The sequence below is a fragment of the Setaria italica genome, chromosome III, assembly GCF_000263155.2.
Source record: "Setaria italica strain Yugu1 chromosome III, Setaria_italica_v2.0, whole genome shotgun sequence".
NCBI lineage: Eukaryota > Viridiplantae > Streptophyta > Magnoliopsida > Poales > Poaceae > Setaria > Setaria italica.
This window is the reverse complement of record NC_028452.1, coordinates 39,349,954-39,365,599: the sequence shown is the minus strand read 5'-3', so window position 1 is coordinate 39,365,599 and position 15,646 is coordinate 39,349,954. Positions and strand designations below refer to the sequence as shown.

The window sequence follows — 15,646 nt, the reverse complement described above, 5'->3', positions numbered from 1 at the left end:
TGATTCGGTGGTAACCCACTGTTCACACTGAATGGGTCGGTGGTCACAGTGCACGCTGTCTTGGCTCTGCTGCTGTTCATGGTCACCAACTGATTCAGTGACATTACAGATGGTCATCAAATAAATTAGTGGAATGTGTCGATGCACAATTCCAGCAGAATTTGCTTCAAGTCTTCACATGTCTTTGTTCCGACTTCATTACTATCATTTGCACGCCTTAGAAAAATACTCTCTGTACTATCATTTGAACATCGTATAATTCTTCTAAGTCTTTCTTTTTCTTCTAATTTTAGTGGTTTTGAAATTCATCATTGGCACCTATAAAACACATACAAAGATATATCTTGCAAACGCATTATTTGCCAACGACTATTTTATAATTAATTACCAAAATTATTATGGTCTAAAACCATTTTCCTTGCAGCGACTGCCTCTTGCCATAGTCCTATTTAAACGCTCGCCGCAGACCATCAGGCGATCAAACTGGCGAGCCGCCAATCACCCGTAGTCACAAAAAGCCGCATTGATCGTTGACAAGTCCTCGAAAGATGTCGACGCCATCGTTCCTGCTGTCGGTACTGCTTCTTGCAGCAACAGCAACGGCAGCCACCGCCGGAAGCCCCACCGCGTTGCCGGGATGCCAGGGGAGCTGCGGAGGCGTGGACATCCCGTACCCATTCGGCATCGGCACCAGCTGCTTCCGCAAAGACTTCGAGATCTCATGCATCAACAACGGCAGCGCCGGCGACGTGCCGGTGCTGGCAACGGCGGACAACCGTGCCGTCCAGGTGCTGAACTTGTCTGTAGCGCCGTGGCCGGAGGCCCGGGTGCTGCTGCCGGTGGCGTGGCAGTGTTTCAGCCCTAACGGAACCAGCACCGGGAGTTTCTCCGGTGAGGTCGACTTCAACCCACGGAGCGTATACCGTATCTCCGACACCCAGAACGAGCTCTTCGTCCTCGGTTGCAACACCTTCATCTACAACAAAGCCGGCAACGGGGAGGGCGGCCGCTACAGATACGCCTACTACACCGGGTGCGTGGCCTACAGCAACGACTCGGGGGACCCGCGCGACGGCGCGTGCGCCGGCATCGGCTGCTGCCACGTCGACATCCCGCCGGGCCTCACCGACAACTCCATGTCCATGAGGTATGACAATGACAGCTGGCCTCACGTCAACCAGGAGTACTGCCCCTGTGACTACGCCTTCATCGTGGAGAAGGGCAGCTACACCTTCCGGGCGTCCGACCTGACGAGCATGCCGCGTGACCAGACCATGCCTCTGGTCCTGGACTGGGCCATCCGCGACAACGGCTCCGTGCCCATGTCCTGCGAACAGGCGGCGAGGAGCCCCACCGGCGGCGGCGGCTACGCCTGTGTCAGCGACCACAGCGAGTGCGTCAACTCAGCCAATGGTGGGTACGTCTGCAACTGCACCAAAGGCTACGAGGGGAACCCCTACGTCAGGGGTGGATGCACCAGTAAGTTATCTGCTTTACATTAATTATGCTAACTTCAGATCGTAATAGCGGTTATGTTATATGTATAAACCCAACGGAACTCAATTAATCAACTAGCTGTACAGACAGTTTTGTACCGGAGGTCATATCTGCCATCGACATGGGCCCTGGTGGCCGTAATAACCATCACACGAGCACAAAAATCAAACTGATCCGGCCGAGCACCAAATAAAACGTGCTCCTTCATATGATTTGCAATAATTTCGGCCTCCAAAAATCTCAGTACAAAACGGGAAAAAATGAACCATAGCTCCGGTATAGTTTGCAAGGAGAGATATACAAAATCCCAATACACGTAGAGCCAGGACTTGGGTCGTGCTATTTGTGGGCCGCTCGAAACACGACACTTTGACACGATCTGAAGCACGGCACCACACGATAAAATTTTGGACCGTACCATGCCTAGGATTTAGGCACGATAGGCGACACGGCACGGCACGTATCTTGGACCTACACGACACGAAAATTGCCCATTAGTGCCTTTGTAGTCTATATTTGCAATATTAGTTCGTTGTGCAATATAGCACGACATAGAAATGAAATCACAAAATCTATTTTTCATGTATAGAATCATGCAACGATCATTCATAAAGCAATGAAATATGCTGCCATCCATATGGCCACGAGTGTAGGAGGAATAGATTTTGTATTATGGATGGATTGTATTGCATTGAGGTCTCAGCCTATATATATGGAGTACAGAGACTTAGGGGGCAAGGCTCCTTGGATACATATAGTAGTCTACGATACGTATATCTACAACTACCAAATACACTCTAACATTCCCCGCAGTCACAGCTGGAGCACCGTAGACGCTGAAACTGGAGAAGAAGCCGAAGGTACAAGCTGATGGACTAACATCACCCTGCAGTTAGAATGTTGGCGCGATGTGGATGCTACGACTGCAGAGAAAACCGGCAAGTAACTCATGCAGATGATAGCCCTTTTTGCCGATATCGAGGTAGCCAAGATGAGGCTAAATAGCCGTGGTCGAGGATGCCATGCATAGGGTAGCTGTTTAGCTGTCGAGGTTGCCGAAGATGAGGGATCTGCACATGAAGCCACGAGCGCACGAGGAGGCGCCATGAGGATGGTGGTGCATAGGGAAAGATGCCAAATAAGAAGACGGTGACACGTCGAGGTAGTCGTAGAGGTAGAAGGTCGATGCCGAGGTTGATGCAGTCAAGTCGCTATAGTCGAGACATCTCTAGGTTCCCTAGACCCAAGGATGCATTGGGGAAAAAGCTAGGTACACATCAGTGTTACCAATACTGAACGTGCAAGGTAGAGGGACAATTGTGTGCTAGCTTCTGAGGGAATAGCAGAGGAGGCCTCTAGGATGGTTCCAAGCACAAAATGACGTGGGGGTAGCAGGTGTCGATGCAGCCCGTGGTCGGAGTAGACGAAGTTGGGGGGCAGAGACGACAATGCGCATGACGAGTCTATGCTGGACAAAGAGAGAAGGTAGACCCAAATGATCTAGCGCAAGGCCTAATGATCTGGATGATGCGGCAGCAGAGCTTGAAGGAGGTGGCGAAGAACTTGAACAGCTTGAGGAAGACCATGCACGCCCAATGACGTAGTCATGGATGAGGTCATAGATGCTATCAAAGAAGATGACATAGACGTGGTCAAGGACGTAGTCAACGGTGATGCAGATGCAACAGCGGGAAGGACCAGGGAGGGCGGCGCTACTGCTCGAAGAAGCGACACACTCGCAACCCTCATGTCAGTGGTGGTGCACCCACAGGAAGTGGTTGCGGCAAGTTGGGACGATCGACGTGGAGACCATGTGGTGGAGGGGCCTGATGACGTTGCGGGAGGGGCCCCTACATGCACCATACGCCAACCCGGGCCACACGGGTGTTGGAGAAGGATTGCCGGTGACGATGTCGAGGAAGAGACATGCGAAGTCGACGTGCGGTGGGTGCCACGGGAGTACAACCCCTCCAAGGGTGCGCACGCAGCATAGCCCTTGGGCGGGGTGTCTCCGATGATAGCGGCAGAAGGCCCCACGACAGCGGCATGCAGGGCAGGGTCCCCTCGATAACATCGGTAGAGGGCTTCCTGGCGGCGGCAGACCCATCAACGAAGGTTGCTGGATGAGCAAGTGGCACCCAAATTTGCGGGCCCCCAGGCGGCGGAGGCCCCCGACGGTGCCTTCAGTAACCACTCCGATTTGCTGTTGCTGCTTGAAGACGATTATGCGGCGAGATCAACTGGATCAGCCGTGAAGCCTCGAGGTGCTGCCTGGATGTGGCTGCTAGGGTTTGTCACCAAGGAACATAACCTGAACTCATGAAATATGTAGGAAGAATACATTGTGTATAATGGATGGATTGTATTGCACTGACGTCTCAGCCAATATATATAGAGTACAGAGACTTTGCCTCATATACATGTGGTAGTCTACGATATGTATATCTACAACTACCAAATATACTCTACACCAAGAATCCTCACATTCACCTACAAATGTCTATATAATAAGGTTTATTTTTACATTAATTTTTAAAGTTAATTTCTACCGTACAAGAACATAGAATGCGATAGGCTAGTGGATTAGCAAGCAAAGAAGACAAGTACATGTATTCCGAGGATCGTGTTTGAGCTGGCACGACATGAAGTTAATTTGTCTGTGCTTGTGCCTAGATAAAGAGTTGTCATGCTGTATTGGCATCGTATGATGTGCCTTCCGTGCCTAGAAGTCTAGACATGAAGCGGCCCATGGCACGAGAGGGCCGGCATGGCACGGCTCAACTGCCCCAAGTCCCACCTTCTCTACCTAGGCATGGCTGGACCCTTTGCTTTGCAACAACACCATGACCCTGCAACTTGCTCACTGTCGGCTAGGTGTGTGACTTGGAGGGAGTTGAGGGATGCCTCCTCGGGAGTCATGGCCTCTTCCCCGAACAGGAGTCAGAACGGGGTGAAACCAGTGGGGCGTGATGCAGCGGTGCGTAGAGCCCATAGGATGTTTGGAATCTCTTCGGCCCACATGCCTTTGGACTCCCTGAAGATGTGCTTGCTGAGCGCCGCAAAGATGCTGCCGTTAGTGCACTCGCATGCCCCATTGGACTGCGGGTGGTACACCAAGGTGAAGCAGACCTTAGTCTGCAGTAGTGACGGAAGTGTTCCGAGTCGAACTAGTTCCATTGTCTACGGTGACTTGCCGTGGTACCCCAAAGCGGTAGATGATGCGTTTCCAGAAAAATTTGATGATGTTGGCAGCCTTGATCGTGGTGACTGGTTCTGCTTCCACCCAGTTAGAGAAGTACTTGACGGTCACCACCACAAATCGAAAGCCACCTAGGGTGGTGGGAAGGGGCCCTACAATATCAATGCCCCCCTCGAGAGAGGGGCTAGACTGGAGCCAAGGGCTGGAGAAACATTGCTAGGAGGCGGCTCATCTTACTCATCCTCTAGCAGGCATCGCACTGTTTGACGATCTCCTATGCATCCTGGAGTGCCGTAGGCCAGTAGAATCCCTACCGGAAGACCTTCCTGACGAGGGACCTGGACATCGCATGACCCCAAAAGGTCTGGCGTGCATTTCCTCGAGCAACTACCAGCCCTCCTCCCTTAGGATGCACCAGAGGAGGGGGGCACATACGATGAGCTGGTAGTTGCGGCATCGTTGCTACAAACGACGTGCCTCTGTGCCATCCTCCAGCACGTATCACTCTTCGAGGAATGCAATGATGGGGGAGCGCCAATCTTCACTGTAGATGATGGCCACCTCCGTCCCGTCTGCTTCCATTGCGACTGCGGGAGTGGTTGCCACCTGGTAGAAGACCTCCGGGGAAAGCGGAGTCCCATGAGCGGCTGCTTTGGCCAAAGCATCAGTGGACTCGTTCTCTACTCGAGGGATGTGCATGACAGTGAAACCTCAAAACTTTCATTCCAGGTTTCGAACCAGTCGGAGGTACTCCACCACCTTGAGCTCTCGGGCTTGGTACTCTTTCTCCACCTAGAGCGTGACGACTTGACAGTCACTCTTGATGAGGAGGTGTCGTGCCCCCAAGGCTAATGATTTTTGTAGCGCAAGGATGAGTGTTGGTATATTTAATGATTATGAATAAATCCACAAGCGCACAATTATACCGTTGTAGCATTTCACCCAAGAGTATTCCCAAGGGTATCGTATTTCCCAAAGGAAGGTGGGTAGGTCAAAAGAGTTCACTATGCATATGAGTATACCATAGATGGATAGAGATAGTACTCTGATAACTAAGCTAGGGAGAAGGACTAAGAGTTAGCTCTAGGTTCATATGTACTTCCTATATACTGCACAAATCATATAAGCATAACATACATACATATTGTAGAGAACTCAGGCCTGTGCCTGGGGAGAAAGTACCCGTACTAGTTCCATCCGGCAAAGTTTATGCTAATTTATGAACTCCTACAGCGTACCCAAATGTGGAGGATTACAAAGGACCAAAAGAGCTGCCACCGCCTATGGCCAACCTCTGCGGCCCGTGGGGCAAACTCATATACAATGATGCTAAGCAATCCAAGCACCATGCTTCAATTGTTAACAACACTCCAGCTGACCCGAGCTATTGTGATAAGGGCTGAAGCCGTCATAGAAATGACCATTGAACCGATGCTGAAACATAGATCAACTAAGTTATACAAGGTATATATGCACACAGAGTATGTATTGAAGCATGGTCTCAAGGCATACATGAGCGAATATAAGGCTATACTATGATAGCAAAGGTATATGACTAGCATACGAGTGTATAAGCCTAGCACATCAACATAGCATATAAGAACCAAGCACAACACTATATAAAGAAGATGTATACTTTGAATAGAATAAAGTCAACCTAGGAATAAAAGATACAAGAGCCATACCCTAGACTCCAAGGAGACCTGAAACCTGAAGGAGAGCTACGCTAGCCTAACTCCACTAACTTGGAAACTAAGAGGTAGAGAATGATTCACTAGTGGTGTGTGTGTCCTAGAGTGGAGCCCCTCCCCTCATATTTATAGGCTCCAAGAAGCGGTTCTACAAGGAAATCTTCAGGGAATATCCCATAACCGACGTAAACTGTCACAATGTGGAGGCTGGAGACAAGGGGAGGCATCGGCGATTCGGCCGAAGCCCTGAGAGGCTGACCCCCTGTAGGCCCGCCTCACAACCGCCTTTCTCTGGATGACTTCCTGGTGGGTCCCAATGGTGGTTGTGTGTGTTAACTGGTGGATTGAGGCGGCTGTGGTAGTTTGTGGGCCCTTCAATCCATGGGATGCACACGTGGCAACCTCCCATTGGTTAGAAGCATGTTTCTTGGATCCATAGAGAGTGCTTTCTCCATCCTTTTGTGTTATTTCACCTGCAACCAAATATTCTTTAAGGACAAGTGGAACTGCATTATTCAAAACCAAATATACGTGTAAGAAATGCCAATCCTTCTTTATTCTTGAGTATATTGACGATCATATTTGGTACTTAACGATTGTCAACAACGAGCGGCTCATATTACGCCGTGTTGTAGGTGCAGGGGAAGTCGAGGTAGAGAGCGTACCAGATCTCTTGTCTGGAAGGGGAGAATGGGATCGACGCGACCCCCGTGCTGGAGGCACTCCACGTGCTGTTGACGAAAGTGGTCCATGTCAGCTCGGCTATCAAGGGGCCACCAGCGGGTGTAGTTGGTGTCTAGTCGGTAATGAAATCGGCGAGAGCTTAAGACTAGATGGCGCTCTGAGAGACGAATGAAAGCATGAATGGCGCCAGCACCACCGCCCACTTGCTGATGCGCCTAATGGCCTCCCGATTCTCGAAGACATCATGAAGCAGGTATGACGTTGGGACAGTGATGGGGTGCGAGGTGAAGTAGTGCTTGAGCTTGCGGGAGGCCATGACGACGGCGTATGCTATTTTTTCCAGCTTGGTGTAGTGCAACTTGGCCCTCACCAATGCTTCGGAAACATAGTACACTAGGGCCTGCTCCTCCTTCCCCCCTCAGGAACATTCCTCCACTAGGACCACGCTGACCGCGCCCTCTATTGTGGCGATGTAGAGCAGGAGCGATGCAACGGGGGTGGGGCTCGTGAGCACTTTCGGGTGCTCAAGGTACTGCTTGATCTCGCGAAAGGCCTGTTGTTGCTCCTCCGTCCAGCGAAAAGGATTTGAGCCTCTAAGCGCCTAGAAGAAGGGCAAGCTCCTTTCCGCAGATCTTGTGATGAAGTGGCCCAACGCTGTGAGCCATCCCATCAGGCGTTGCGCCTCATGCACGTTGATCGGGGCCTCCATCCCTCGAATCGCGTGGATCTTGTCGGGGTTCGCCTCAATCCTCCTCTGGGAGACAAGGTAACCTAGTAGCTTCCCGGATTGGACTCCAAAGGTGCACTTTCAGGGTTGAGGCGCAGTCCCATCCTTTGCAAGTTTGTGAAAGTTTCCCGTAGGTTGGAGAGGTGGCCTTGCTCGTCCTTGCTTTTGACAACGATGTCGTCCACGTAGGCCTCCAGATTCCTCCCAAATTGGGCATCAAAAACCAGCTAGACCAGTCGTGCAAACATTGCCCCGGCATTCCGGAGGCCGAAAGGCATCCGTGCAAAACAATATGTTCTGAATGGAGTGATGAAACTGGTGTGAGGCTTGTCATCTTCCACCATCCACACCTGGTGGTACCTAGAGTAGGCGTCCAACAACTGAGCCGTTCACTCTCAGACGTGGAGTTGACGATTTGATCAATGCAGGAGAAGGGGAAATCATCCTTTGGGCATGTCTTGTTCAAGTCAGTGAAGTCCACACAGATCTGCCACTTGCCATTTCTCTTCTTCACCAAGACTGGGTTGGCGAGCCATTCCGTGTGGATGACTTCCCGGATCACGTTTGCATCAAGCATTGCACACCTCCACGCGAGCCGCCTCCTTTCGCTCCGTTGACATCTTCTGCACCTTCTACTTGTGGTGCTTCTTCTTGGGTCGATGGTCAGGTGGTGCTGGATAAGGTCCCGATCGATCCCCTGGAGGTCGGAGGGGGTCCAGGCGAAAACGTCTTAATTTTCCTGAAGGAAGTCGAGGAGGGCCGCCTCCATTTGCTCCGGGAGGTGGGTCGCTAGCTGTATCACTCTTTCAGGCTACTCTAGCTAGAGTGCCATAGTCTTAATTTCCCCTTTGGGGTGGGCCTTCAGAACATAACGGGTGGACGAGGGGGCCTTGCTTTCTTCTGGCGGTGTAGAGGCCAGCTCGTTGACTTCCCTCTACCCCAGGGCGCGCCCGATCTCGATGAGCCTGGCCTGCTTTTGGTCCCCCAACACCTTGATGGACCCCTTCGATCCTGGTAGCTTCATGCATAGGAAACTGTGGTGAGGGATGGCGTAGAAGGCATTGAGGAGGCGCCTCCCCAATATGGCGTTGTACTGGTAAGGCACATCCACTATGTCAAAAATGATGTCCTCTGTGCGGGCATACTCGCCGAGGCCGAAGGACACCGGCAGCTGATCTGGCCTAGGGCTTCGATCGCATACCCTTTGAAGCAGCACAAAGGGGTTCTAACACGGGTGAGCTGGGTGCGGGAGAGTCCCATTTGATCAAAGGCTAAGGTGAAGAGGAGGTACACTGAGCACCCCCCCTCAATGAGGATGCATTGGACTTCCACCTCGACAACGTTGGCCGAGATGATGAAGGCATCAGCGTGGGGGTAGAAAGGCACATTGTAGTCCTCCGCTCTGAAGGTGATCAGGATGGTGGTGTAGTAGGGGAGTAGGACCTATGACCTCGAGGCCACATACTGGACTTCCCGCATGTACGCGCGCCACTAACGCTTGGACTCTAGGGGTTGTATGGATCCCCCGGAGATGGGCAGGACCACATGGTGAGATCCCACCATGTGTTGCACATCCCGAGTGGAAGCTTCTTGCTTCAGGATCGCCGGGGGGGGGAGAGGGGGAGGGGGGTTGCGGTTGCCTCGGTCGTGGTGGTAGCGGTGGCGGTAGCCCGTACGGGGCCACGTGTGGCTAGGGATGGGTCAAGTGCGGCATTGGCTGCGGGGGTGCTCCGACCCAGCGCATCAGCGGATGTTGTATGGTGTACATGACGGGCCTCCCGGTTATGGGGGTCTTCTAGGCGGAGGCGGCAGCCTCGGCCTTGCAGCTATCAATGGAGGGACACTCCCATGTTGTGTGCCCCCCTAGTGTTGATGGACGATGCAGTATGGCCTCGGCAATTCCCCGTAACAAGCCTGGCTCGATTCTTCTTGTGGCCTGGTACCCCGGGTGGAGGAGGTTTTCCGGGTGTCGGAAGTTCTCTCCCTCTTTTGATCCCCCTAGGATTCCTCCCATCCTTGGGAGGCCTCCACTATTTGGACCTTCCAATAAGGGCCCTGAGGGTGATCTCATCATCGGCGCTGGCCTTCCTTCTCCCGGGGGTGCTCCGGAGGGGAGTCGTGGTGTTTCCTTTCCTGCTTCTTTGGCGAACCCTCCGCTGGAAGCTTGCGTTGCACCTCACGGAGCTCTTCATCCTCTGCGCAGCCCCTCCTAGGTGGGGTCTATGATGGTCCTCTCACTTAGACCGCTGGCCTGACACTTCATTCACATTGATAAAGCGCTTGACGAAACTCCAAAGTGTTTCCGTCCTCTCTTGCTTAACAGCGAAGAGGTGCCCCGAGGTGAACGGATCATCGTAGTTCCCTTGGAAATTTTCGAGCATCGCTTCCCGTAGCTGCTCCTAGTAGAAAACTTTTCCGACCTCGAGGGTGGTGTACCAGGTGCGAGTGATGCCCGTCACGGCCATCACAAAGCTTTTGGCCATGATGGCCTCATCCCCGCGTGATGGACTGGATGGCGGCCTTGAAGCTTATGATGAAAGCCTTGGGGTCCATCTTCCTGTCGTAGGGGGCGATCTACAGCATCTTGAATCCCCAAGGCCAGCTAATGGATTGGAGGCTGGGAGATAGGGGGACTTGAGGTCGTAGATCGTGCTCCGACAAGTGTGGTTGTCGGAGATGACCTAGCTGGCAGGTAGTACCGGATCTCCGACGCTCCCCTTCCCGAAGGTGTCCCGATGGGTCTTGGTCGACCAGAGAGTGTCTAGCTCCTTTCAGAGCTCCCTGGCCCTCCACATGGCATTGGCTCTTCGGTGCAGGTACTCCTCCTACCCTAGCCCGAGCCTCCTTGTCGATGGCTTCCCGGCTGGCCATCTCCCTCGATTCTTTCGCCTTCTGCGCTTGCTCCAGCTGAACCTGCAGCTCGTCTGCCTCGACTTCCTCCTCCCCGGTCAGCCATTCCTGCATGGATCTGGCCACCTCAAGGTCAGAGATGTCTCCCATCTACTCCTTCCCTGCCAGGAGGTTTTCCTTAGCTTCCAGGTCATCATCACTAACCGCTGCTAACTCCTCCTCGCCTCCCAGGTCGACCTTCTCCGGGTCGGCTCCAGTAGCCACCCCGCTCTCCAGGGCTATGGCTTTAGAAGGGTCGGTGGTCATAGTGGGGAGGGGATCCATTGAAAGGTCTGCGGCTCCCTTCCCCTTCCGTCGCTGCAGCGCAATGTGGCTTCTCAATCACTCTCTTCCCTACGAATGGAGCCAACTTTTGGTGGTTACAAAATACCCAAACAGTAGAGGGTGGCTCTTGGACAAGGCTCCTGTCCATGAGAGCTTAAGTGGCTAGAATGTTGTGTCTTGAGTGAGTCCCTAGATCTCCTATTTATAGCCTAAGGGAGTGGGACTTTTTCGAGTAAAAGACCCATATGCCCCCGGTACGGTGCCTCCAACCCTGGACCCACCAGTGTACGTCCATGGGGGCAGCAGGGTCTAAACCTTACCCTGAGTACGGAGCCATTCCGTACCTAGGGTTAACGTGGCATCTCTTTCGCCAAGGCTTCCCGTGCTGAGGGTGGACGCGTCAGCTTCCGTATTTAAGACTAACACGGGCGCATTCTTTAGGTGATGCACAAAGTTAAAGTTCTTTCTCCCGGAGGGCCCCTCGGGGGGTAGCGCTGGGGCTCCTTATTTGCCCTTCCTAGAGGGGCGGAGCTTCCAGGGGAGTCGGAGGGTTCCCGAAGGGCTTGGCCAAGCCCTTTACCCTCTTTGTGGTTCTGCCGGCTATCCCGTTCCCGTCGCGCTCCGTCGGGGACTTTGGAGCTAGCTACAAACTCTCGAACACTGGGTCCAAAGGACCCCTGGAGGCTCCGAGGCCCCCTTCCCCTGCTTCCATGGCTCCTCGCCCTCCGAATCTAGGCAGCTGGGGAGGGCGAGGGAAAAGAGGATGATCTCTCCTAGTGGGAAAATGGGGCTTCCGTACCTTCAGAAGTGTTTTGGCGGGAACAGTTTGTCCGACCCGCGATCTTGGGCCGATTCCCCAACACAACTAGTATGTTATAAGAAAAAATTCAATTTACTACCCCTAAAGTAAAAAAAAAAAGTTCGCTTAACCCCATTTTTACTAAACCGGATCAAAACACACCTTCAACACATAATTGGAACCGGTCTTGATGATTTGGTGGAATTCAAAACCTGATTTACTTACTAGGATCGACATCTGCATCTTCTCATCCCTCGCTCCACACCGAGGTAGGGCCAGGTGCCGTGTGGAGGCCGTGAAGCTCATGCGCCGTGCAGCAGCAGGCCGCGGCGGCACAGGGCCAGGTGCCGCGTCTAGGTCCTGAAGCCCGTGCGTCGCGCAACAGCAGGCAGCGTCGGTAGTAGGGCTAGCTACCGCACAGAGACACGAACTACTGGGAGCAGAAGCACAGGGGCACCAGGAGCACGTGCATCTCGCAACCGGCGATGGCAGAGCTAGGCTCAAGCGAGAAACCAAAGAAAGATGGAGAGGGGGTTGGATTAGCGCTTTTGCTGGGGAGAGGTATTCTGGGCCTAAACTTACTTGCCGCATAGGTGGCTGATGTGTCAATCCAATCAGCAAAACCAGTATATGTAAACCAGCCAATTATGCAAATGTATGTGTTTTGACCCGGTTTAGTAGAAAAGGGGTTATATAAACCTTTTAATAGGTTAGGGGTTACCCATACTTGAGGGTATCAGATTGGAATTTTTCCTATGTGATATATATCACTACACTATAAAACCATTTGTATAGGTGGCTAAAATGGATTTCCACACACATGCGTAGCATATATAGAATTCAAAACCGGGACCTCCCACACGTAACCTTCTTACCATATCAACTATAAAAGCATAGTATCTGGATTAGACGAGGGATGCTATTCTTTTGCTTGACCTCTGAGAATCTTGTAACACATATTTGAAACTCTAAACAATCTTAAATAAAAAATTGGCAATGACGAATTTTAGATCTCGTCGAGAACTCCAACTTAGATATTGATCACGTCTCCATCAGTGGTCGTTTGAATTCCAAAACTTTTTTCAATATATCTCAGAAATGATAACAAATATGTTGGCACGTATTCTTCCTTTGATCAAGTGAAGATTTTTTTTTTCAAATTTTGAAAGAGTACATGGAAGATTACAAATTCTAACCTAAGAAAACACATACATATTGCTTGTATACTCTAATTATAAAAATCTTCAGGTGGAAATTAAGCAATTTAATGAATTGTGTTACTTGGACATATAGACTGTAAAATATATACTGATTCATCCTGATGATTCATGCAGATATAGATGAGTGTACACGATTGGAAGAGTTTCCTTGTCATGGTGTTTGCAAGGACACCGAGGGATCTTATCAATGCATGTGTGGTCTAGGTTACGAGAGTGATGGCGATCCAAAGGAAAACTCCTGCCATCCAAGACTTTCAGGTTCAGCAAAGCTTCTCATAGGTATATATTGATCCATCATCCTTTTAGTTTTCTCTTCTAGTAATGCCGCAATATAATCAACCTTCGTTGTGTTGCAAAAATAGCTTTATCTGTTTTCGGATTTCTTATTTTAAATCCACTCAACGAGCTAATTTGATTCAGCATGTACCATCTTTACATTTAAAGAACGTTATGTTTGTGCGAACATTAATAAATTCTTTTTCTAATGCAAAATCTGAACTCTCTTCTATTTTAAAAATTCCTTTTCATTACATGTCATCCCCACACTAGTATGGCAATTTATGGTGGAAAAGGTATAAACATTCTCGTAGTGAATTAGTTATCTTCCCTTGGAGGACCTTCACCCTCAATTTAAGACACGTTTGGAATATGAGATTCTTTTTCTGCTTCCAGCTAACTCTTAGGAACTGATTGGTTAATCATACAATTCAGCACAAGCTAGAGGACCAAAATTCCAATAACCAACCAAGTACAACAGATTCCCATAAAGGACACGTTAACGTTGCAAATTAGACGAGCACAATCTTTCAAAAGTGAATGAAGACAATAATATATAAGATCTATTTTAGAGAAGAATTCTATAATAACCATGTAGAAAATTTATGTCTGTTTATTAGTTTGCTTCTTAATTACTATTTGATCCAAAAAACTTTTTTTGGTAAAAAGGTAGAAATAACTTATCAGCTGATTGATAAGTGGTATGATAAGGGGAGAGCCAGGAATTCGTTTTTTTCATTGTTAGAGGGGCCAACAGTACTATTTTTTTAGAGGATCTCATTCCCCCTCCGCCACCGGCATGATACACTATGATTTTTTCAACGTCCTATAGGGTACAAGCTGTCACAATTTGTTTCTTTAGTTATCTTTGGTGTGCAAGAAAATTAATTTTGCATCTGTTAAGAATTAAAATATATGCACAAAAAAGAGATAAACATCATGTGCCCTTAATTATTTCAATGGACAAGAATAACATAAAAAAAAACTTTATATGACAAAGGAGATATGTAGCCATATAGGTGATGGAAATAACAAGGAACAGAAATTCTAGGTACTGAGGTTAGGACAACTTAGCATGTCTTCTCCTCTCTCACACACAATGACACGAGTCTATCATTAGCTGGATGGACCAAGGCTTGCGTTGTAGCTTCGGGGCCAGTGGAGAACAAAGTGTAAAATTTTGCCAATATAGACATGAACATCGACTAGGATAAAATACTATTAATTCGTGAATTTGTGAACGATTTGAACTCTGGTGGCTAGATTCTCCCACGCTTCCACCACCACGCTTATTTGATTGACTCTAATTACAGCTAATCAACAGCAACCATTAATTTGATGTTGTTCATGTAGAAGATAGTTCACTCGATGTTGTTCATGTAGAAGATAGTTCACTCCAGTGTAGTTACATTGACCAAACTATCTATGTTCGGGAATAATGTAAGTAATGTTTATGGTGCTCACACTATTCGCCATAAAATCGTAAATTTCATGTGCCCAAGTTGTATGTACTGGTCAAATTTAACGTACAGTGTTCAGCCAAGAACATTCTGATGGTATTCTTGTTGTGTCTGTGATTATAATACAGCTACTATGATAAAATGTTGCCGTTTGATTTACAATTCGACTATACAAATGACGCTTTGTAAGAACAACTAACGGCACAAATGCATTTATACTGTGGGATCTTGTTTGGAGCAGACGGTATAAACGGTATAAATTCATCATATATATATATATATATATGTGTGTGTGTTGTCTATGACGCGCCCGCCTATATAGAAATGACAACATCTGCCGATGTACAAATTCATATGTACTATCGGTGGCTGTTCGGTAGTAGTGCTAGCTAGCTTTTCCTTCACACACTACTGGTAAACTGATCATTTATCCCGAGGCTCAGTACCAGTTGCATTTTGATCCGGTACTAATATCAGCATTAGTACCGGGTCTAATGGATAGTTCCCGAGAAGTCCCCTGACCCCCTTTAGTACTGGGTAGAACCTCCACCCAGTACTAAAGCTTTCCTCCGCCTCCCTCCGTCTACGCGCAAGTACTTTAATTTGCACCGGCCCCCTCCCTCACTCCATCCGCTAGCCGGCCCTATCCTCTCACCCTCCCTCCGCCTCCCTCTCCATCTCCGCACTGGCCCCCCTCCCTCGCTGTCCTAAATTTGTGGAAGAAGGTCAAAGGAAGTCACCTTACCTCTGTTGCCTAATCACCATTCTACTACTATCCACAAGCTTGGAAAAAAGGAAGCAGAACGTTATGACTAATCCTAGTCAACTTTCAGTGATGGCACACAGAGAATACGTCTACCATTAATTTTGATCAAGAATAAAAAATCAGTTCAAAGACAGAGCTGAATTAAAAGAAGGA

General features: G+C 49.6%; 1 protein-coding gene across 2 annotated transcripts in view; it reads left to right on the top strand.

Moving 5' to 3' along the window:
* Positions 1–491: 491 nt before the first annotated feature.
* Positions 492–15,646, top strand: part of LOC101785354 (wall-associated receptor kinase 2-like) — a 17,185-nt gene continuing 2,030 nt past the window's right edge. The window contains exons 1-2 of one of the 2 annotated variants that reach the window (XM_004962586.3): positions 492–1,479; positions 13,106–13,270. In XM_004962586.3, the coding sequence (XP_004962643.1) occupies positions 549–1,479; positions 13,106–13,270 (1,096 nt within the window). In that variant the 5' untranslated portion in view covers positions 492–548. Of the gene's footprint in view, positions 1,480–2,310; positions 3,917–13,105; positions 13,271–15,646 lie in introns of those variants that run through there. The other variant, XM_012844874.2, reaches the window with a different exon arrangement.